This window comes from Arachis ipaensis, chromosome B4 (genome assembly GCF_059453495.1).
Source record: "Arachis ipaensis isolate K30076 ecotype BB chromosome B4, ASM5945349v1, whole genome shotgun sequence".
NCBI lineage: Eukaryota > Viridiplantae > Streptophyta > Magnoliopsida > Fabales > Fabaceae > Arachis > Arachis ipaensis.
This window is the reverse complement of record NC_142439.1, coordinates 31,279,740-31,300,380: the sequence shown is the minus strand read 5'-3', so window position 1 is coordinate 31,300,380 and position 20,641 is coordinate 31,279,740. Positions and strand designations below refer to the sequence as shown.

The following is a 20,641-nucleotide window of genomic DNA, read 5'->3' as shown; positions in this document are numbered from 1 at the left end:
AGAAAGTGCACTAGCATATTTGCAATTTTCATTCAATATTGACACTAACTTTTTTTTTGTCATAAAAATGAACACGAATCTTTGAAATTTTCAATAACCCCTATAACTATCTCCTCATGGTATAATTCCAAAAAATAAATGAAAAAGAATCCTGGTACTCACTTCACATCTATCAATTTTCACGAGGCCACCTAATTAATTCTCTAAAGAAAAGGAAAGATGAACCCTGAAACGAAGTATTACATTCCAGGAAATTTCTCCCACATGAAGCACAATGAAATCGATCTAGATGCAGCATGCAAAGCAAGCACAGCGAGCCAAACTGCTTGCCCATACGTAATCTGTAGGCAAAGTGAAAATTCTTTTGACACATGAAACCAGAATAGCCTCAGCTCAGATTTGACAAAGATATTCAGGTACTGCTCCGAGGTAACAACTTCGGTTATTATTAGTGTCATAGATGTACCAGTCATGTGCCCCTCCTTTTCAGCATCATTTACAATGGGAGAGTTGTCAGTATAATGCAAGACCCCCACTCCCATACAGATATAGAAGTGGGAAAAATGCTTTTTAAAAGCTCTATATTAAACAAGTTCCATCTTGTTTGATGCATTCTCACCCTGCAAGGATCAAAGCGGATTAGAAGTGACTAAGGATATAAAGATGATATATATACAACCACTTCTATAGAATAAATACAAAATACACATTAAAAGCATGAAATAACACATGTATTTATATACAAATACGTGATAGCATATATATATATGAGGTTCTAATAACAACTAGATAACTCTTATTTCCATGGTTTCAAAATGTGAATTGTGAAGCATCAGTAAATGAAGAGGCAAATTCAAGCATGACAAGATGCAGAGGAGAAGCAGAGGGAGACAAATGATCTAGGGATGACAAGATGCAAGATTATACTTAAGCAAGATCCAAGACAAACTCATGTTTGTAACAAAAAAATGTACACTTGAGCAATTCAACAAATAAGTATTAAAAAAGCCTGAATAAATGTTGATTTAATAGTTCAATATAAACTTGATCATTCCCTTTTATAATGTCAACAAATGGTCTAGGGATCACTAGGCTCCAAGAATAGTGCTAAAGCAGCCCTTTAGCAGCCAGGCTCAATAGAGTTGTTTTAGTTAAATGAAAATGTTCAGCGATTTAGCACACCAATCCAAATTCCAAGTAACAAAGACATGTGGACTCTCCATAAAAGCTTCATCCAAGATAAATCATGTACACAAACATTTCTACATGGAGTTAATGAAAATGCAAATGTTGGGTAGAAGATATGGTGAGAAAGTTAATGATAAAGACCCCAGATTTTGGAAATGTTTACTCTTATAGGAAGGTGAGGTTAATTGGGTCCCAGTTAGGCCCAGGAAGAGAATAAAGACAAAGTTGTTGGTTATGATGAGTAGGAGAAAGAAAGGGTGAATCCATGTTGTTGGTTAGACTAGTTATATATGAATGCAAGGGGAGAGGATCATGTAGAACCTGAATGAGGAAGTTAGAAAGGTGAAGGGCTCCTCCATTTCTTTCATTGGATTTTCTGTTTTCTTCCAAACTTGTACTTAATACCATATCATACAAGATTTTGGGACGAGGTCCACACTGAAACTTCAGTCTTTATATACATATGGTCATAAACTTTCTTGTTATTTTTATTTCTCTTTATAAGTTTTTATTTCCGGTTATTTTAATTTCCAGTTTTTATTTCACTTTATATATATATATGGAATCATAAGTGCTTTACATAGCCTTCTTATCAGTTATCACGAGAAGATATATGCTTAATCAAATTCAGCAGACCAAAAGAAAATGTTCCAATAGATAGAAGTTCAATAATATATGTTACACAGAACATGGTTGGGAAAAAATCCATAACAGAAAGTATAAGTAGTTCCACATTTTATGTATAGCAAGCTATTTTATATGCACAATAAGACTCAAGTGAAAGGTATTCTTTCTTCAAAAACTTTCCAAACACAAGTAGTATCCAAGTAGGACCCTATTCTTATATAATCACATTAATGTTATCGAAAGTGACTAAATCAAGTCTCTATAATAATCAGTATGAAAATTATTTACAGACCAATGCAAAGCAGTAAATAACTGGAGCAGACTAAAATACTTATCATTCAGGGTCTCATTGGATAATATTGCTTAAAACTTTTTAAGAAAAAAAAAAGTTATAAGTTAAAAATCACATTTTAACTTTTTGACTCTTTTGGCCATAAAGATAATTAATTCTCCAAAAGTCATTTATAATGTTTTATGGAAAATATCCAACTTCCCAGAAGTCACTTTTAAAACACCCAGTACAAAACAACAATCGTTGTTAATGTGCTTCTACAAACGGAATAACTTATTCATTAGTTATTATTCCTCTAAAGTTTCTTTCATATGAAAACTTAAATTTTCCGCACTAAATAACAAATATTTAGCAAATTGTTGTGTATCTAGTTCATTGCAAATATGAGATCAGCATGAAAGAGGTTTTGGACAAAGGGATACAGATTGACATTGCTGAAAAAAGATGAATAGAGTACAGAAAAGGCTATACAACAATCAAATACTTACATCCTCCGCCTGCAAAGATCTTTCCATAAGTGACTTTTGGGCAACTTCGGAGGCAGAAGACGATTCATTTTGGGTGCTGTCATGATTGTACATCTGCAAACACAAACCAATTGAAAATGAAACAGATAAAACCTGATGAGGTTTATACAACAGAGAATTGAACAGAAAAAAGATTATCATAAATGAAATATTAATCAAAGTCTTCCCTATAATTAACATTCATCTAAAGAAAGAGGTAAAATATCACTCTTCCACAATGCAAAAAATGAAAATGCAAGTGGGAATGCAATTAATGTACTGAGGGCCACTACTTGCCACTGTGTTACAATAGGGAAGTGAGAACAGAATTCAGAAAATGAAATCTGATTTTAATCTCTTGGATAGGTATTCATATTATTTTTATTCAAAGTTAATTCATTGGATTAATGAAATTCGCATATCGTGTATTCTTGGGAAAAATGGTCTCAGTGCTTAGTAGCATTAAGACAGACAAGAAACTTTCTTGATAGGTTTTTAAAGGAAATACAAAATGAGGTAGAATGCTAAGTAAAGGACACTGTTGCTAACCTCGTGTACCATAAAACTTAATTAACTTTCTCAGTAGAAAATATATATATAAATCAAACACATTATTAAATTACCAAAGATCTCACTCTAAACATAAAATATGTGCTGGGTTAGACAACTGGACAAGTCTGATGATGAATAATTTTGTACAAGCGATTGATTATTTCTTTTTACCATAAGAAAAAGATTTTCTTCAAAGTAAAATCCACAATGCCTCATGTGCACCAGTTCCCAGATAAGTTCGTAGCTTATTGAGAATTGGATTGTGTGCCAAGAATCAATCCAACAGCAAAAGTTCCACAAGGTTACAGTGTACATAAATTATCTATGGAGTTAGTATCAAAGCAGATAAAATTGCAAAGCAAACTATCTAACCCAGAGAATTCAGATTAATTGGAAACTAAATGTATTTACCTAACCAAATATGAACAAGCATTTGACGTTCAGTGCAGAATTTAGCCTACCTCAAATGAAAATTTGTTCTCTTGACCATCTTCAAACAGGGATGAGTAATACGCTGGATCATAGATTGAGCCTCCAAGTATCTCATTGGCACCAGAGTGCTGCCTAGCTACTGGAGGGGTCACAGGAACAGGACTCAAGAAACTATTCCTCAAGTCCGAATCTGCTGTCCGAGAAGCTGTGTCCACGTAGGAAGCCCCCAACCTATAAATCTGAATCCACAGAAACGAGGAAGACAACCTCACCACAAAACCAACCATTTGCATAGCAAGCGTAAGCTTCACCGAGAATATAAAAAATGATGTATAATCATCCTCGGAAATATTCCTGCAGACACAAACAGTGTCTTTCATCAGACGCAAACAAAAACCAAAGTCACAATCACTCGCACAAATATCTATTAATTGAATAAACTAAAAAAAATTCTTAGATAGTTCATTCTCTATAGCATGCTTATTTCCTTTTAATCTATCTAGTAACTGAGTCCCTCAGCTAGAAATGAATCAATACACAAGCACCGTAGCCTAAGGTTCTAAAATTCAACCAATTTGGACAAGCGTGTTGTACAAATTAGAAATCAAACAAAAACCTAAGAACTGCCGGAAAACGCACCAAATTTCATGGCTGAAGAGGATGAACCAAGCAATATCGAGCAACACGGAGCAGAAGAGAAGGAAGGCATAGGTACGGCCAAGTCCCTGACTGCTACTCTCAATGGCAACCAAAGCAAACAACGCGATTGCCAGATTTACAAGCAACACACCATTGTACGACGCTCCCAGCGATCCAATTATCGCGCACCCAATCTACCATTCCAATTATACACATTCAATCAATGAATTAACTAATCAATCAATTTAAACCTATGCATTTATTGAATTCATGAAAAAAAGAGCGCAGAACCTGAATGTAAAGGAGGAGAACAGCGAGTGACTGGAGGCTATCGTAATCGCGTAACCATGGCTGTATTCGATCTCTCAAACTGGAACAGAAGTAACCGCAACGCGTCATATGTTTTTGCGCACATGCATATACACGCTTTCTCGAAGAAGCTGGAATCTCAATCGACGAGCGCGGAAAGAAGATGTTGATGAACGGGAAGCAAATGCATAACGAGTGTGTCGTGTGTGTGTGAGAGTCGTGTTCGCACTCTATTTCTTTTTATTTGTTTATTATTGGTTTATTTTTTGTTTTTTGTGTGTAGTGAGTGATGTCAATGGTGACAGGTGAAGACGAATTGCCGTATTTGGAGGAAATGGAATTCACAGAGGCGGAGCGGACAGCTAAGCGTAACGAGAGTTTGATGTTGAGAGTGGCAGCGATGGCAGCTTTGGATTCGTATATTTCCCTTTCTTCCCCCCCTCACCTCACCTGTGAGTCTGTAACCAACTTTTTCTCTCTCGCCTCGCTCCCATAATTATTCAATTTTCACCTTGTTTCTGTAGTAGTTGTGTTGTACACAAAGAAAATAAATGATTGTTTAATTTCTTTTTCTACAATTTTTTTCTTTTATTTTTTATTTATTTATTTATTTATTTTTTTGGTAATAGTTATTAAAGTGATCATTATTTTCTTTCTTTTTTTAAAAATAGATAATTATTTTGACAACAGGTGTGATTTATGCTTTGTGTTGTTAAGGATCAACCTAAATGATAAAAAGAATTTTGTTAATATTACCAAAAGCTTTCGTTGTCAAAATATTCACACACATGTAAGCGACCTGGGATTTCCATTTTGTTATATTAAAAAATTACATTTAGAGTATAATTATCCCAAAAAAAAAAAAAGAATAAATTAATGAGTAAAGTTAACTATCTATTAAAAATCAGATTTATCTTTAAATACTCTGAATTAAGTAAAAGGTGATAAGTAATTAACTAACAAGATTAATTTTTTATTTATAATATTCTATATTAATAATTTAAATTTTAAAAAATAATTTATTAATTAAATTAATTAATTTTTTAAAAACACACTATACTTTTTATTTTTTATTTTTAAAACTTATTAACATTAATCTTAAAAATACAATATTATTAAATATTTTGTAAAAATAAATTTTAAATTACTTGAGAGAGAGAGAGAGAGAGAGAGAGAGAGAGAGAGAGAGAGAGAGAGAGAGAGAGAGAGAGAGAGAGAGAGAGAGAGAGAGAGAGAGAGAGAGAGAGAGAGAGAGAGAGAGAGAGAGAGAGAGAGAGGTCGTTGACCTTTTGATCCGCAGACATTTAACTCCTCGAGAACTTGAAAATATATTTAAGTCCCTGGTCCTTTTAAAATCTGGATATATCGATCCTTCATGTTTACTTAGGTATGTCAAACCCAACAAAAAAATTAAACATGACTCCCATTATACTGACCTAGTTGATACAGATACACATATAAAAGAATTTTTAAAATTAAACAAATTTGACTCTAGAATCGATGTGTCTAACTTTTAAAAAAATCATAAACTTAAATATATTTTTAAATTCTTAGAAATTTAAATATCTGCAGATCCAAAAATTTAAGGATAAATTTGTCTTTTATATATATATATATATATATATACTAACCTAATTCTTTTCGACATGTGTATAGGTAAGATTGGCCCAATAGCACCAAATCCACTAAAATTTTGTTCCACCCAAATTGGATCAAAGTAGATACAAGTTTCTAAAACTCATATTTAAGAATGAAGTTGGGTTGGTTTATTGATTAGCTCATTAATTTGGTTAACTAAATGTTTAGAGTTCGAATTTCGCCTTATGCATGCAGTAATTCATTAGTCAATGACAAAATCCTTAAATAGAATTCAGTACCCCAACAGATTAATCTTTAGTCTCAATCTTTCTGTCTCTATCTCTCCACCAAACGCTACCTAACCTACCGGATTGAGACGGACTTAGGGAGCAAGTTAAACACTCTCTCCATTGCTTCGGTTAACTCCCCACCTTGCAAAAAAAAAAATAACCGCCCATAATTTTTATCAATCATCTGCAAAAAAGGATTTAGGGTTCGTTTGGGAAACACTAAAAAGCTACTTTTTTTAACTTTTGACTTATAGAAAGTTATATTAATGTGTTTGGTACAATTTTTTAGATAAACTTTTAACTTTTTAAAAAGTTATTTAAAAGCTTTTGAAGAAGTTAAAAAATGTGACTTCTCCCATTTTCAAAAGCTATTTTATCACTCCTATTTAATGTACAACTTTAAAATAAGAACTTTTATAATAACTTTCCAAACTCAAAATAACTTATTTAAAAGTTAATATTAATAAAAGTTCTTATATTTTAAGCTCCTTTTTCAAAAGAACTTATTTAAGAAGTTTAGCCAAATTGGCCCTTAAGACCCAATTTGGATAAACAACTTAATTATATTTCTTTTGACAAAATAGCTTAAAGAATAAATAGTTATATTAAAAGTAGTTTATAAATAAGTTATTTTGTATTTGGTTTTTAGATCTGAAAGTACTTATTATATAAAAATGTGATAAAAAGTAGTAGAGTCCGTTTGGGAAGTAGCATAAGCTACTTTTTTTTTTTACTTTTGAATTATGAAAAGTCACCGTATGTATGTTTGACACTACGTTAAAAAAAACTTTTAACTTCCCGAAAAATTAATTCATAACTTTTTGAAGAAGTAGAAATATATGACTTCTCTACTTCTCGATAAGTTATTCTACCACTTCCTTAAAAAAAATTTAACTTTAAAACAAAAAAATCTACTTTCCCTCCACCACCATTTTCACGTAAGGTCTGCTAGAAGCATTGGCCTTCCACCATCATTCTTACGCAATGTTCCATCAGCTCCAAGTAAGGGTCATCCATCACCATTTTCACGTAATGATTTATCTGCTGAAAGTATTGATCTTCTACCACCATTTTCAGACAATATTCCATCTGAATAATCTATTGCATATAATTTTTTTTGGGGGATAAGTATTGTTTTGGTCCCTCACGTTGAAGGTCGGAATCGAACCCGTCCCCGATCTAATTTTCGATTTAGAATCATCCTTAACGTTTTTTTTTCGTATTAAAATCGTCCTTTTTAATTTTTATTCTTAAACTACCCTTCCTTTTTAATAAAATTTAAAAAATTAAAAATAAAAAAAAATAAAACACGGTTGGGGTGGGGGGAGGGAAGACAGGGAGGGGGAGACCGGGGGGTGGGGTGGGGGTGGCGGGAAGGGGAGACAGGGAGGGGGAGACCGGGGGTGAGGGTGGGGGTGGATGGTGGTGGGAAGGGGAGACCGGAGGGTGGTGGAGGGGGGAAGGGGAGACCGGGGGTGGGGGTGGCGGGAAGGGGAGACGGGGAGGGGGAGACCAGGGGTGAGGTGGGGGTGGGGTGGGGGTGGATGGTGGGGGAAGGGGAGACCGGAGGGGTGGGGGAGGGGGGAAGGTTGACCGGAGGGTGGGGGAAGGGGAGACCGGAGGGTGGGGGAGGGGGGAGGGGGGAAGGGGAGACGGGGAGGGGGAGACCGGAGGGGTGGGGGAGGGGGAGGCAGGAAGGGTTTTTTTTTTTTATTTTTAAATTTTATTAAAAAGGAAGGGTAGTTTAGGAATAAAAATTAAAAAGGACGATTTTAATACGAAAAAAAAAACGTTAAGGATGATTCTAAATCGAAAATTAGATCGGGGACGGGTTCGATTCCGACCCTCAACGTAAGGGACTAAAACAATACTTATCCCTTTTTTTTGGTATTTTTTTTATCATTTTATCACTCTATTTTTATTATTAAATCTGTATTTAATTGTGGTATGAAATTTCAGTTTTAATTTTATTTTTTTTACATGTGATTTTATAGCTTGCTATTATTTTCATAGTTAATTATATCAAATTTTTGACCTCAATAAAGGAGAAGGGAGTTCTAATAGGAGTATAAAAAAATAAAAAAACAGCAACAAAATATACATTGACACACATTTTATATTTATTTTTTATTTTCACCTACCATATCATACACAATATTAGTGATTATGTTATGTAAAATCAACATTTAATATTGGAAAGTATTTTTTATCATCGTATCCCTTATGTTAATATTCATTCTCTTGTGTAAAAAAATGTATTTTTTGAGTTATTTATTCAAACGCTACAACTTTAAAATAAGTACTTTTATAACTAAAAATCCAAACACAAAATAACTTATTTTTAAACTACTATTAATAAAAGTCCTTATGCTTTAAACTCTTTTTTCAAAAGAACTTATTTAAATCATTTACCCAAACTGGTTAGTATTATTAGAGAAGTCATTTTTTTCAACTTCTCTATAAGCTTCTAAATAGCTTCTTAAAAAGCTATAATTTAATTTTAAAAATTGTACCAGACATTAATACTACTGCTTTTCATAAGTAAATTCAAAATAGTTACTTTTAAAACTTTTTAAACGGGTCTAAGTCCTACCTTCCTACTTTATAAATATCCTACTAGATAAGTATTTTTTTTCAATTTATTCTCATGTAAAATATGATAAAATTTTTGCTAATTTAAACATAGAAATTTCTTAGAAATACTCCTTATCCGGGCGAAACCCAAATCTACTTTAATATATATATATATATATATATCAAACATATCAAAAGTTTTGAAATATTGAATGAATTTTTTGTCACATAATGTGTTGAGTAAAACTACTATTTTTATGTATGAAGTATCAAAAAATTATAAATTTATTATAAATAAATAAAACTAATTTTGTATCTACAAAAAATAAATAAACTACAATTTTAACTATAAAAAATTGATTTCAATAAATCTATCTATAAATAATGTTAAAAGTTTGATTATTTTTGTCTCACATTGTGAATTGAAAATGTTAAAACTTCAGTTGAAGATATGCTAATACCAGTTTGCTCACTTTGCTGGTTTATAATTGGCGTTTAAGCTGGGACAGGGAACGAAAGCAGTGCAACCCGCAACACAACGCGGATCAGAATCCAAAAGAAAACAAGAATAAAATAGAAGAGAGTAACAATTAATGGCAGAGATAGATTCGTCGTTGCCTTCAGCTTCTCCACCCGCAGATGCTTCCCCTCAGCCCCTGCCACCGCCGTCATCGGAATCCGCACAATCATCTTTGGCCTCCCTCGCTGAGAATCTCCAGCGTTCCGCCATCGAATCTGCTCGCACCGTCCACCACAACTCTTCCAACCATATCCGCACCTTCCAGGTTCATTCACTTCTCTCCTTATCTCTCCACATGATTTTCTTACTTCAGATGTGCAGCTACGTTCATTTTTCCGATTTTGTTTATGAATTTCATTTCTAGTTCAGTAGAATTTGAAATTGGAAGGCGAATGCACAGTATTACACAATGTTAATAGGGTTTCACTTCTCACACTACTGTACTAACTTTAGCAATTTTTTCCCTTACCATATGATAAGATATGATTGTTGAGTATGTTTCACAAAATCGATGCAGAAGTGGAATTAATTTTCTTAACCAAGTTTATGGTAACAGAGTAGAATGGGTCCATGATATGACTGGTTTTGATCTTGATGTATCATTGTTCATGAGCCGGGTTGAAACCTATTTATTACTCTCTGTGTCAATCTCGACTTGGTTCTTTGTAGAGCCTTAGTTCTTCCGTTAAAATGGCTCATAAGGTCATAATACTGTGTCCTCTTATTTGAGAGGTCTAAAAGATGGGTGACTTGGATCATTTCTGCTTATACAAGCTCACATGTCAATGGGACCATGGATTCCTGGCTGTTCCCACGTTGGCATGCGATAGGCCTCAATACCGGCAAATTATGCTCGACTATCCATCGGTATCACCACCTTCATGGCTACACCACTACCACCACTGGCTTTTGCCAGCATTAGTAGTGGTATCTTCACTACCGTTACCACCCACTTCAAATAATGCCACCTCTAGCAGTTCAGGCACCAAGCCACCAACAGCACAAGAACTTCAGTTATCTCTACCATTCTTGCGTTACAGCAAATTATACTACTTTCACCATTAATATAAAAATTCAGAGACACTGCCACCTTTGCCACTGCTATATGATCAAACCTGGTTTGGTGCTGCCCTTTTGCCAGAACTGTTCTATCATTTTTCCTATCATCACATTTGCTGTGGGAAGTGGGAACCACTCTCACTGCATACTGCTACCACCTATCACTGTTATGTTATCATAACGAAATACTAGTTTAGTTATATTATATATCTGTTGAATTTTCAAATTATAGCAATGCTATTATAAACATAATTAAAATTGTTAATCCAAACAAAATAAGTAGAATTAAAACAATGCTATCCACTATGTCATATGAGATCAGGTTCAGTCCAGAAAAGCTCTAATAATAATATGATGCCATGTCGTTGAACACTTGAACCTGCTAATTAATTATGATTTTTTACTCAGACAATATGAATAATGCAGCAAGAATTAGTGATATATAAGATCAAGACAACCAAATCTGATTTTAAACGATGAAAGTGAAGCTAATTTCCTCTCATTTTGAGATGTACTTGTATATAATTGAAGTATGTTCTCTATTTTGTAAGTGGTTTGTGACGTCCTTACTTTTACTGAATATCTATTATTGTCATGGCATAGCTGATTTATGTTTCTTTTTTCTTTTTTCATAATGATTATCTATTGTTGCAGTGCCATTACTTCTTTAATGTTTATTTTTTCCTTTCTCATGTCACATTTTGTATGAATTTTGGAATAACTGATTATGCGGGGATCCTTTTTTATCCTGCAAAAAAATATGGGTGGCTCCGAAACTCATTAAGGTTTTATATGATTTTCTTTTTTGCAGGATTTTTTACCAGATGCAGTATCACAGTACAGAGATTATGAAAACACTTTTTTCAACAAAGTTAAAGGTGATTATTAATGGATAGAAAAATGAATATTGTCAATCTTTTGTTGAAACCTATTTCTCGGGTGAGTTATGAGAACAAATGTATCAATCCTCAAACAAGTCGTCAACCATAGAATTAGCTGGGTTATTTCAGTTTTGCAGTAGTCTTTTATAATATATAGAGCATTGATTTATGATCTTAACTGTTTTGAAGATGGAGTGGTGGTTGCAAGAGAGAATCCAGCCTTAGGTGCCGGTTTTGCAATTTCTGCTGCCCTTCTTCTTATGCGAGGTATTTTTTCCCCATAATTTGCAGAGACACATACAAATTTCCTTTTATGACAATATCAAACATTTTCTTATTGTTTTCTCGTGAAGATTTATGCTTTGATTAACCTTAGGAACTCTTTACGATAAGCAATTGAATTTTAGATTAATTGTGGATGTTACGTTGGATGAAAACTAGTGAAAATAGAATTTGCAACAAATGCATTAGAGAGGAAGTTGTAGCATCTGTGGGAAGATGGTATGTCTTGCCTAGAGTGGTTTGAGCATATGTAGAGAAGGACTGTTGAAGTCCTGGTTAAGAGAGTAAATCAAATGGAGAGTAGTGCAACAAAAAAGAGGTTTAAATTTTAATGGCTTGATTTTAAACATGATTCCCAACTACGAGTCTCCAATATCGTATGATTCATATAGCCAGCCTTGTTGGTGGTACAAGATTACAAGTTTTATAATTGTATTTTGAAACAGATGGAGCGTTGTTACGGTTGTTGCGTCATTAGGTAACTATTTCAGGAACATTGCTGCTTCTATTTTTATTTTGTTTTGAGAATAATGGTTTCCCTTCAATCTTCGTTAATCATTCTTGTGATTCATGCATGAAGATGCTTGACAATTTGTTTCGTGTCATATGCTTTAAAGTACAAGCATCATTTGGGAGCCTAATACATTGAAAATATGAAAGGCCACCATGATCTTGTAGGCATGGAAGGTAATCTAGAGTAAGACCTTCTCGCAGGTTAGATTTCATCAATCTATGATATCTATCCTGATGGATATAGATCCTTGAAAGGCTTGAGATTTTCCTAACTAGGTGAAGTTAAGAAATCTATGTTTATTCTATTCTATAAATGCCATCACTCAACAAATGGAAATGATTGCCTAATCAAATAATGAAGATTAGAACAATACATAAAAAGGTGGCCCATTGCAATAGTGCATGAGCTTCCCACATTAAAGAAGACTCGCACAAATTATTTGGCTGAAAATTTTGTTTATGTTAGTTTCCAGGGCATTAATAATCAGAGTAGCCGACCCCATTTATTCAGTTATATTTTGGTGGTTGCGGTGGTTGTCTTAATGCATATCTTTATTGGAGTTGTGATCATTCCGACTCTTTCAGTATTTAGTATTACCATATTTCTTCTGTTTCAAGTCAGTTACATCTAATGTTTTTCTGTATATCTAAACTGATCTTGTAACTATTAAGCTTGAATGTTAAATTTTCTTTTGCAGGCCCAAGAAGGTTTTTGTACCGTAATACACTGGGTCGATTTCAGAGTGAGGAGGTACTTTCAGATGAAAATTCTACTTGCCTCCTTGATCTACTTGCATTTTCTTTATCTTTGATATCTGCGAATTTCTATTCAATCTTACATGGTTGTGTAAAAAGTTTCAATTATCTCTAGAGCGGTAATTAGTTTTCTTTTCCCACCTTGTTACATGAATGCCTGTGAAGGCGCGGTATGCTACTGTTGAAAAGGGTGTGAGGGACTTGAACATTTCAGTAGATTTTATGAAGAAGGAGAGCAAAAAATTGCTTGAAAGGGCAGCTCTCGCTGAGAGGGATATGAAATATGGGCGTACTGAGCTAATGTATGTATTAACCCTAAAGGTAAAGAATGTCTAGTTATTTGGTTATCTGAAGTATGCCTGATTAGTTTGATTCCAATGCTGTATAGGAGTGCTGGAACCCAATATCAACAGCTGGCAAAATCATTATACAAAGTTGAAGCACGAGCGAATGGTAAGCTAGCTTTTTATTAACTACTGATAAAATATTTACTGCCAAAGAAAAATTGCATTTTCTATCATTTTGGAAATAGTTTTTGTACACTATCAATATAAAATTATTTCATACTGTCAACTAATGAAATTCATGGAAATTGTTAATATAGCGTATTTTCATATAACTAACCCATAATGACAGACATTGCATGATTTCTATCTGATGACAATGTCTGGTTAACTATCCTGATACAAAAGAGAGATACTTTTTCACTATCTCCATCTCGTATGTCTTAGACGAGTACCAAAAGCTTAGTGCATAAATTAATTCCTTTTCTTCTTCGCAAGGTTAGAGTAGTCATAATTTTATCAACATTTTTACAAAGGTAACACATTTGTTCTTTCGTTCTTCCCCCCTTTGGTTTGGTTATCCGTGATTGACTGATTGGAATTAATCGTCTTGTATGATTGTATCATACTGCAGATTTGATGGACAGGCTACGGGAGATACCCACCCGTGAAGCTCTTGCGCTTCGAGCTGAGGCAAGATACCTGAACTTGTCTTTTCCTGCTTTTCCAGAACGATGTGTAGTCAAGTTTTTTACCTAATTACTGTTCTTTTTGCTCTGTCACAAACCGGTGTTTAGGTTGCCTCTCTAGCTTCAAGTTTGAAGAAGCAGAAATTTGCTGTGGATAAACGGATCATGAAAATCTCCGAGTTAGGGGTAGCTATATGAATTCAATAAGCGTGTTTAGGACCTTACTTCGGTGCACAGCCATCCCTGTTTGTCCCAATTTTCTTGAACCAAAGCTGCTGTTGATGGGGGCAGATTGCTCTACGAATAATGCAGATACTTCTATTGGTGCAACAACTCCTTTATGGTTTGGTCAATTGAGTGAATAGGTACATACATAACCTTAATAAGGCAATTGGACACTGGTTTTTCTTAAAATAATTTACGAGTTCTGTGGGAATCAAGGACGTGGCAAAAGTTGCGTCCGATCGTTATTTGATAGCAAGCACGAGGTTAAAATTTTTTAACATGGTTGGTTAATGGGGTGAAATCCCCAAAAATGAGGATCATGTGGCATTTATGAGAATATGGGATTAAAACAGAAATGATGTTTTCTAAATGAACGAGTATAGGGAGACAACTAGTTTTGCAGCCAACTTAAGCTAACTATGCTAATTAAATTTAAAAAACAAATATTGAAAACAACTATGGTTATTAGACCTTTTTTCCACACTTACACCTTCAAAATACGTACTGGAAAAAACAACTACTACGTACCCCTTCATCTCTTTTGACATCTCCCTTTGTAGCATCACTTGTCGCACAGTTCACCCTGCCGATCGTTGCCGGCCGAATATCACCCAGCCACTCCATTCATTGTGATCCCAAAGGTGCCATCGATTGCACGACCATCCATCCCGGAACCCAGCCCATGAGGAACGCATCTCCGTTGATACGTCATACCTTTGCTTCTCACGGCGAAGTTTATGCGCATCACCACTGTCCTCTCCGTTGCTACGTCATACCTTTGCTTCTCGCGGCGAAGTTTATGCGCATCACCACTGTCCTCTCCTCAAGTCGATCGCGAAATGGATTCATCTGAAATGGAGGAGATATCACTGGATTCATCTGAAATGGAGGACATATTGAGTGATGGAAGCGTTTAACTTGTCAATCACAAAAATCATGAACTTGATGTTAACGTATGTTCAGGATCTTTTATGTTTGCATGTTCATTTTTTTAATAGATTTGTTATATTTGTTTTCATGGGTGTTTGCAAGATTCTTCTTGTTATTTTTTATATCTTTCATGTTGGTTCTGCTCGATTATTTTAGTGGAGGATGAATGTTAAAGAAAATTCCATTTGGGACGTTCTCATGATTTGAGTTTTGGTTATTTCATTCATAAAAGTAGTTTTTTTCCAATGTATATTATATGTTTTTACTAACATTAGGATGTAAATATTTAATAGGTATCTATTAATTTTTGGCCAATGAGTAATAGCTCAAATGGCATAGACTCCCCATACTCAATTAAGAGGTTGCGGGTTCGAGTCTCCTATCTTTCCAAATTTTTGGCCAATCTCCCCATACTCATCTAAGAGGTTGCGGGTTCGAGTTTTCATATCTTTGGTAAAAAAAAAAATATATTTAATAGGTATCTATTGATTTTTGGTTTTTAATTTAAATTAAGATATCTATTGTAATAAAATGCCTTTGATATATGAACAAAACACCTGAAACATTATTAAAAAAATAACTACATTGCACAAGAAGAAACAACACTATAATACCTTTGATCATAGTCTCTAGGAGTATACAAGATCTCTAGGAGTATACAAGAGTACACAAGACTACACAGGAATAAACCATATTTAAAAATGACTTGAAATGTTTGTACTTTTACATTAATTCTTTTAAGAATATGTATTCTTGAAAATTCATAGAAAAAATAAAAATGAAATTTCAAATTATTATTTGTTGTTGTGTATGACACATGCATAAAAATTGGATTCCAGGATATAAAATTAGATATCTATGTGTGATAAAATGTCTTTCTTTATTTGTTGTATTTTGGATTTTTTAGAGTAATTAGTTGTTCTATTTATAAATTTTAGATGTTCTTTTTTTAATTTGGATTTTGGATAGTTTATATTTTTGAAATTTTGATATATTTTTTTATCACTGTATGTTTTTTTTTTTAATTAGTATTATAATGTTGAAATTAATATACGATGGAGTATTGCGTGATTTTTGGAAATTAAGACGTGTATAACGTTTTTATAAGATTATTTTCGGTTGTATATTTTGATTGTTTTTTTTATATTGGAATTCGTTTTTTTTTTTAATTTGATATATTTAAAAAAAAGAGATTTATATGATTCTTTTGTTATTAGGATATGGATTATTATCATGTAAGCATTCATGGATTATTGGAATTATTCAAATTCACATATCTATTAAGTTTGATTTAATTATTTTTAATGTCTAGAGTTCAGGATTTAGAATTTAGGAATAGTTGAGGGTTCAGGATTTTAGGTTAGGAATCAAGAATTATGATTTAGTATTTAGAGTTCAAAGTTTAGTGTTTACGGTAAAAAGATTTAGGGTCCATAGTTTAGGATTCAGTGTTTAGAGTATAGGATTTAAACTAAGGTTGTAGGGTTCAATGTTTTATATTTACATTTTAGGGTTTAGGGTTGAATGTTTAGTATTTAAAATTTAGAGTTTAGTGTTTAGTATTTAGATTTTAGGATTTAGGATTCAGGATTTACGATTTAGAGTCAGTATATATGATATTGGATTTCGTACGTTGTTTTGTCATAAATAGTTGTTTTTTTGGAGTTCACAAGATGTTTTTTCTGTGTTAATATGTTTTTTTACGTGTTAGTTAGATGTATATGTTGTCTTAATTTTTTTTCTCGTTAAATTGTAGTTTTATATTTAAAGTGGTGTTTCAAATGTTTTTTGCATAACATAATGGATGGTTTTATTTATGTAATTGTGATGCTTTTTGTTATTTTTAAAATCACTGAATACAACATCTAGTGCAGGAAGTTACTGAAATTTGAGTCCGTCAACGACGATTTGGAAGAGCTTCATAAGGTTTGGCATGCAGATACATAAACAATGTTTTCCTGAGCGTTAGACTCCTACTTTTACTCGGTTGAACCAATATTTGAAGCATCTAGTACAGGGAGAATATGCTAAGGCAACAAGATTTGCTGTTGGGCAGAGAAACATCTTCATTACAAGCAATATAAAATGGCTTCGGAATTTCATCCTATTATATGTAGTCGCAAAGTTCCAATGCTGTTGCACGGTTAAATTGATTCTTTATTGTCACGTGCGTTGGATTCTTCTTGTCAAATTCTGGAAAGTCATCCCTTGCCAAATTCAACATGTTGAAAAGTGAGATGCACAAATACTCTTAAATGATATATCATTTTGGGAGCTCGAAGACAGCCCCAATTAATGCAGCATTAACTCTGATGATATCAATGTCCAATACCATTTTATTTGAGGCTAGGTCATATGATGTTACCAATGCTACCATGATTCTTTGCTTTAACGCCCATTGAGATATAAACCATAAAAACCCGAATATCATGGCATTTATCTCCAATAACTTTGACTCAGCATTGAGCTTTGTAAGTTGCTAAAAGATGCTAGCTATGTAACTTAGAGTGCATCTTGTCTTTACCAATTTTTAGTAACATATACAATTTTTGGTGGTTTCTTCCAAACCCAAAGTAATTGTAAGGATTATTTACCCTTAATTAGGTGTCATTATCTTAGCCATTCATCAACACAAACATTCAAAGGTTTATTAATTGATGAGTTTAAAATAGTCAAACTTTTTAGTAAACCCAAAACACAAACATACTATACCGTACTATATGAATTAACAGTGTATACATATTGTATAATTTAAAGAGGGATGATTTGCAATTTTAATTTGTCACCTGTAAATTGATGTAAAACAAATAACCTTCCTTCAACCTGCCTCTCTGAAAAAAGGAAAAACCCAAGCCTCCATAGACCCAACCCTCTTTGTCTTTTATTCTTCATTTCAACCCCAGGTTCATTTTGGTGTTTGGAGTTATAGAGCCATTACTGGAACTCAGTTTTCCTCGGCTAAGTTCCGGCGTCGACTAAGGCCCAGACCCAACCATCTTCAGTTTTTATTCTTCACTTCAACCACAGGTTCATTCTGTTATTTGTAGTTGCAGGAGTCATTACTGGAACTCTTTTTCCATCGGCTAGGTACTGGCATTGACTTAGGTGAGGCCAAAGGCTGACTTTTGTGTGGCTCCACTTGTGAATTTTGTGAACCTAGTAGGTTAACCTCTGCTCGTGAACAAACTGTTGCAGGTGAAAGGCGGTTGACCATCGCCATTTTTCAGCCGGCTTCGAATCATGTGAGGGTGTTTAATTAAGGTTGTCTCCCTCCAGAAGTTCATTTTTTTACTCATTGGAGCTCAAGCTTTGGTTGTTATCCAGGTATCTCTGATTCAATTTTTTTATTAATTGAGGTTAATAATAATGAAAGTCTTTGTCTTTTCAACATTTCTTTGTTTATGGTGTTTAGGTTTTTGTTCTTGAATTAGGATTTTAAGTCACATTTGCCAGTTGTCTGCTGTGGCTAGGTTTGGGGCATTGAAATTAAAACGTTATATTGGACTCTTAAACAATTGGCTTAGGTTAAGTAGCCTTGGTTCCGATGATTATAGCTGCTACTAAGTAGCTTAGGTTTGCTTCCTGTAGTTGCTGCCTTTGGTTCTGTTTATTCACATTTTTTGTCACCATACTTGATTTTGGTAGGGGTAAAATTATGTCCACACACGAGCATGATGTTAAGACTGATTCTGATAATGATTTGGGTGATGATTTCGATTATAAATCGAATGCACACGATGAGGTTGAAGATGATGATGTTGATTTGTTGGATTCTACTAGCAAAAATGAACAAGATTGTGGTGTAAAAAGAATAGCAGATTTAATGGTGGAGGATATTTGGAACCTGGAGTTTAGAATAGAGGATGAGGCTTGCCAATTTTATAACGCTTATGCTTGTTGGCATGGCTTTGTAATGAGGAAGGATGACATCGTGAAGGATAAGGAAAGTAAAATCATTTGCAGGCAACTTGTTTGCAATAAAGAGGGATGGAGGAATATGAGGTATCTTGATCTGGATAATAGATCAAGGGAGGCAAGGTCACTCATGCGAAACAAGTGTCCAGCTCGGCTTAAGGTAAAGGTTGACTACGACTGTGGTAGATGGAAGGTATCATGTTTTGTGGAATCTCACAACCATGATTTGATGCCCCCCAATTTGTGCATCTCGTTCCGGCCAATCGTGGTTTCACTGTTACTGATAAAGTCCAAGTGGAGAATCTTCATAATTTTGGTGTCAAGACGTGCCATATTATGGATATATTGCATTCTAGAAGGGTGGATATCATCATGCTGGCTTCACACGCAAAAGATTTGTACAACCACATTTATCATTATCGTAGATCAAAAGTAAAAAACGGGGATGCCAATGCAGCAATAAACTATTTGATTGGGAAGTCAAACAACGATCCGCTGTTCTTTAGGAAGTATACATTCACTAGTGACGAAAGGCTCGAGCATATATTTTGGGCAGACGGGCAATCAATTGTCGACTATCACTACTTTGGAGATATTGTTGCCTTTGATTCAAAGTACAAGAAGAATAAATATAACAAACCTTTGGTCATTTTCTCCGGATGCAATCATGGGAAGACTGTTATTTTCAGTTCCGGTCTACTATCGGACGAAACCATAGACACGTATAAGTGGTTGTTAGAAACATTTGTTGAAGCGATGGGTGGGAAGCGTCATAAAGAAGTTATAACCGATGGAGACCTTGCCATGCGAGATGCAATCAAGAATGTTCTTCTCGATGTGACCCATCGGTTATGCGGGTGGCATCTTCAGAGAAATGCATGTGAAAATATAAAGAATCCTAATTTCCTACGGGATTTTAAGGGTCTTATATATGACAACAACGACTGTAGAGATTTTGATCGAAGATGGGTAGACATTTTGGAGAAGCACAACCTTGTTGAGAATACGTGGATGGAAAAGACTTACGAAACTCGTGCGATGTGGTCCCATTGTTTCTTACGGGATAAGTTTTTCTGGTACATAAGGATGACGTCACAGTGTGAAGGTATAAACTCTCTCATCAGATTTTACATTAATCGTAAGAATACTCTCATCGACTTCATACATAACCTGGATATGGCCTTAAAGGACTATAGAAACAATGAATTAATAGCTGACTTTAAGTCTCAGTGCTCTGAGCCAGTGATGATAACTTTGTTGGAGGTATATAAAAGATCTGCATCATGTTATTTCACTCGCAACATTTTTAAGGAGATTCGGGGCAGGGGCTTTGAATATCAAGGTATTAAGCACGGTATTGGACAAGGTTGAGTTCAGTGTGACTACTCTCGGAGACCTGGCCAAAGATCGACGGTGGAAGTCGATAGAAGTAAAAATCTGTTCTCATGCTCGTGGAAGCTATTTGAATCACGCAGCATTCCCTATAGTCACATTTTCTGTGCCATGAAGTTCGAAAACCTCCTTGAGTTTCCAGAGTCTTTGATCTACAAAAGGTGGACTAAGAATATGAAGAATAATTTTATTAGCACAATAACGCCTG

At 34.3% G+C, this 20,641-nt stretch overlaps 3 protein-coding genes across 3 annotated transcripts; 2 read left to right on the top strand and 1 right to left on the bottom strand.

Moving 5' to 3' along the window:
- Positions 1-18: 18 nt before the first annotated feature.
- On the bottom strand, positions 19-5,067 carry LOC107639151 (uncharacterized). Its single transcript, XM_016342586.3, has 5 exons — positions 4,528-5,067; positions 4,237-4,430; positions 3,627-3,951; positions 2,596-2,688; positions 19-620 (listed from the first exon to the last, which is right to left on the bottom strand). The coding sequence occupies exons 1-5, from the start codon at positions 4,633-4,635 to the stop codon at positions 585-587; spliced, it is 756 nt and encodes a 251-aa protein (XP_016198072.1). The 5' UTR covers positions 4,636-5,067; the 3' UTR covers positions 19-584.
- Positions 5,068-9,394: 4,327 nt separating this feature from the next.
- On the top strand, positions 9,395-14,385 carry LOC107639152 (chromosome-associated kinesin). Its single transcript, XM_016342587.3, has 8 exons — positions 9,395-9,772; positions 11,378-11,444; positions 11,637-11,714; positions 12,941-12,993; positions 13,164-13,300; positions 13,387-13,451; positions 13,917-13,975; positions 14,080-14,385. Exons 1-8 carry the CDS (start codon positions 9,581-9,583, stop codon positions 14,167-14,169), a joined length of 741 nt encoding a protein of 246 aa, XP_016198073.1. The 5' UTR covers positions 9,395-9,580; the 3' UTR covers positions 14,170-14,385.
- A 4,396-nt stretch (positions 14,386-18,781) lies between these two features.
- Positions 18,782-20,412, top strand: LOC107636270 (protein FAR1-RELATED SEQUENCE 5-like). The gene is made up of 2 exons (XM_016339791.1): positions 18,782-19,317; positions 19,467-20,412. The coding sequence occupies exons 1-2, from the start codon at positions 18,782-18,784 to the stop codon at positions 20,410-20,412; spliced, it is 1,482 nt and encodes a 493-aa protein (XP_016195277.1).
- Positions 20,413-20,641: the final 229 nt, after the last annotated feature.

Bases quoted from the DNA above. Each gene is read 5' to 3' on its own strand.
- LOC107636270 (XM_016339791.1), top strand. From the start codon at position 18,782: ATGTCCACACACGAGCATGATGTTAAGACTGATTCTGATAATGATTTG. The intron at 19,318-19,466 runs GTTACTGATAAA...TCATTATCGTAG, and splicing joins CGGCCAATCGTGGTTTCACT to ATCAAAAGTAAAAAACGGGG.
- LOC107639151 (XM_016342586.3), bottom strand. From the start codon at position 4,635: ATGACGCGTTGCGGTTACTTCTGTTCCAGTTTGAGAGATCGAATACAG. The intron at 4,431-4,527 runs GTTCTGCGCTCT...TTGGAATGGTAG, and splicing joins TTCTCCTCCTTTACATTCAG to ATTGGGTGCGCGATAATTGG. The intron at 2,689-3,626 runs GTAGGCTAAATT...TTGTGTTTGCAG, and splicing joins AGAACAAATTTTCATTTGAG to ATGTACAATCATGACAGCAC.
- LOC107639152 (XM_016342587.3), top strand. From the start codon at position 9,581: ATGGCAGAGATAGATTCGTCGTTGCCTTCAGCTTCTCCACCCGCAGAT. The intron at 11,715-12,940 runs GTATTTTTTCCC...TTTCTTTTGCAG, and splicing joins TGCCCTTCTTCTTATGCGAG to GCCCAAGAAGGTTTTTGTAC. The intron at 12,994-13,163 runs GTACTTTCAGAT...ATGCCTGTGAAG, and splicing joins GTCGATTTCAGAGTGAGGAG to GCGCGGTATGCTACTGTTGA.